This window comes from Glycine max, chromosome 7, assembly GCF_000004515.6.
Source record: "Glycine max cultivar Williams 82 chromosome 7, Glycine_max_v4.0, whole genome shotgun sequence".
NCBI classification, from domain to species: Eukaryota; Viridiplantae; Streptophyta; class Magnoliopsida; order Fabales; family Fabaceae; genus Glycine; species Glycine max.
Genome location: NC_038243.2, coordinates 39,442,007 through 39,445,023, shown reverse-complemented (window position 1 = coordinate 39,445,023; position 3,017 = coordinate 39,442,007). Strand labels below are relative to the sequence as shown.

The 3,017-nt window shown below is 38.1% G+C and overlaps 1 protein-coding gene across 1 annotated transcript; it reads left to right on the top strand.

Moving 5' to 3' along the window:
* The first annotated feature begins 255 nt into the window (after positions 1-255).
* LOC100785686 (flavonoid 3'-monooxygenase CYP75B137) lies at positions 256-2,791 on the top strand. The gene is made up of 2 exons (XM_003529364.4): positions 256-1,388; positions 2,064-2,791. Exons 1-2 carry the CDS (start codon positions 426-428, stop codon positions 2,694-2,696), a joined length of 1,596 nt encoding a protein of 531 aa, XP_003529412.1. The 5' UTR covers positions 256-425; the 3' UTR covers positions 2,697-2,791.
* Positions 2,792-3,017: the final 226 nt, after the last annotated feature.

Genomic DNA, 3,017 nt, shown 5'->3' with positions numbered 1-3,017 from the left:
TCTTTCTTTAATTTTATTTCTTAAATCATTTTCTATGAGAGTGAACCTTGCACGTGAGAAATTCTGTTTGCTGAGAATGTTTAGCTCGAGGGGAATTTTACAAGTTTTACACATTTATAATATAATTCTAAAACATTAAATAATTTAATAATAAAATATCTAAGGGTTAGTAAATGTGATGCACCTTGCACCATAAACACAACCTAATGCACCTAACTATTAATAATGGGCCCTTCAATTTAATGGCTGCAAGAAACTATCCATGATGATCAACCACAACTTGCTCCTTGGATCTTCTGTTCCGGATTTGTCCTGTGTTGACTTTTGGTAAAGTAATTTTCTAGCGTGAGATGATGAGATCTACAATCACAGAATCACAGGTTAACTAAGCAAAAATAACTAGAAAACACAAGGAAGAATCCAAAATGCTGTTGAGTTCATTTTGTGTCACATGGCCATATTTGTGGTGTTGGGACTCCACCAGCTTGCATCCAATTCTAACCATTCTAGTCACACTGATCAGTGTGCTATGTTTGCTAAGGTGGTTCAAGAATTCAAGCTATGAAGCCACTCTTCCATCTCCTTTGCCTCCAGGTCCACTAGGCCTGCCACTCCTTGGGTACCTTCCCTTCCTAGGAACCAATCCCCACCTCAAATTTCACAAGCTTGCACAAGTTTATGGTCCTATCTACAAGCTCATGTTGGGAACCAAAACATTCATTGTGGTTAGCTCACCCTCTTTGGTGAAAGAGATAGTGCGTGACCAAGACACCGTATTCGCCAACCGTGACCCTCCCATTTCTGTATTGGTGGCCTTGTATGGTGGCACTGACATAGCTTCTTTGCCTCTTGGTCCGCGGTGGAGGAAGGCACGCAAGATATTTGTGAGTGAGATGCTCAGCAACACCAACATCAGTAGCTCTTTTTCTCATAGAAAGATAGAGGTTAAGAAATCTATTAGAGATGTTTATGAGAAGAAAATAGGGTGCCCTATAAGTATTAGTGAGTTGGCTTTTCTAACTGCTACAAATGCAATAATGAGTATGATTTGGGGTGAGACTTTGCAAGGGGAAGAAGGGGCTGCTATTGGGGCTAAGTTTAGAGCATTTGTGTCAGAACTTATGGTGTTAGTAGGGAAGCCGAATGTTTCGGATCTTTACCCCGCACTAGCCTGGTTAGATTTGCAAGGAATTGAGACAAGAACAAGAAAGGTCTCCCAATGGATTGATAAGTTCTTTGATTCTGCCATTGAAAAGCGAATGAATGGGACAGGAGAGGGAGAAAATAAGTCAAAGAAGAAAGATTTACTGCAATATCTGTTGGAGCTTACAAAGAGTGATAGTGATTCAGCATCAATGACCATGAACGAGATCAAGGCCATCCTCATAGTATGTTTCCTAGTTCAGCCTATCTCTCTAACTTCTTTAAAATTTATCACTTGAGTTACAATTATCATTTAATCTCATTTTGAGGGTTTTGGATATATCCTTAGAGGCTTAGACTCCTTCGTTGAACAAAGTTTCTAAACCATGTTTCTCTTGGATTGAATTTCCCTCTCGTAAAAAAAAATAAATCCCTCCCCAAACTACTTATTTCATCACTCATGCAAGCTCACAAAAGAGCATCCAAATCCTATTTCCAGTCATTTGAATACATTCTTTGGCTCATACACTGGAGCACCGGGAAAACAAAATATTATATTAGGTCTAAGCTTGAAACCTGACTATTTTACTTAAAAATACTTTTAAAAAATTTAAAACAAGTATTTTTAATAAATGTCAGGTTAGGCTGCTTAGTCTATTTCCACCTTATATAATAGGAAACATCAAACATACTATATAAGACTGTTAAGATTAATCTGCAAACTCAATTGAAAAAGTAGGTAATAGATTAATAGATTCCTTCCTACACACATGCCACTTTTATATGAACACAATCATAGTAACAGGAGGCAGGGACAATTGAGGGTATATTAGCAAACTCCATATATATACATATAATTAGTTAAGTAAAATTTCATACTGGACCTTGTAACACCAATCCAAGTGTGTTTGTATATATAGGATATAGTGGTGGGTGGAACCGAGACCACATCAACAACATTAGAATGGGTGGTAGCAAGGCTGTTGCAGCATCCTGAGGCAATGAAGAGAGTTCATGAAGAGTTGGATGAGGCAATAGGATTGGATAATTGTATTGAATTAGAATCCCAATTGTCCAAATTACAGCACTTAGAAGCTGTCATAAAGGAAACACTTCGTTTGCATCCCCCTCTCCCCTTCTTGATACCCCGTTGCCCGAGTCAAACTAGCACTGTTGGTGGATACACCATTCCAAAGGGTGCACAAGTAATGTTGAACGTGTGGACTATACACAGGGACCCTGACATTTGGGAAGATGCATTGGAATTTCGACCGGAGAGGTTTCTGAGTGATGCTGGCAAGTTGGACTACTGGGGGGGCAACAAATTTGAGTATCTTCCTTTTGGATCCGGAAGAAGAATCTGTGCAGGGCTACCTCTTGCTGAGAAGATGATGATGTTTATGCTTGCTTCCTTCTTGCATTCTTTTGAGTGGAGATTGCCTAGTGGCACAGAGCTTGAATTTTCAGGCAAATTTGGTGTTGTTGTCAAGAAAATGAAACCATTAGTTGTTATTCCGAAGCCTAGACTATCTAAACCAGAACTCTATCAATGATGTTGTAATAGTGAAATGCATGCTTATTATATAAGTTGTAATAAGATTTGTTACTTGCTTCGGCTGAGTTATGTTATTTGCATAAGATTTTCGAATGGTGTATATACTTTTATACTCAGTCACCCCTTTTGTATATATTTTTCTCTCTTATACCACATCAAAAGACTAATTCAGTGGGGACACATACGGTGTCTCCTATAAAACGTCCCAAAAAATATTTTTCTTGTGTTATTATTTATGAAGTTATTCTAGCACAAACTTTCTACACTATTTTTATTTAATTCACTTTTTTTTATCGCATCTTTCCATTGTGTCGCCTGT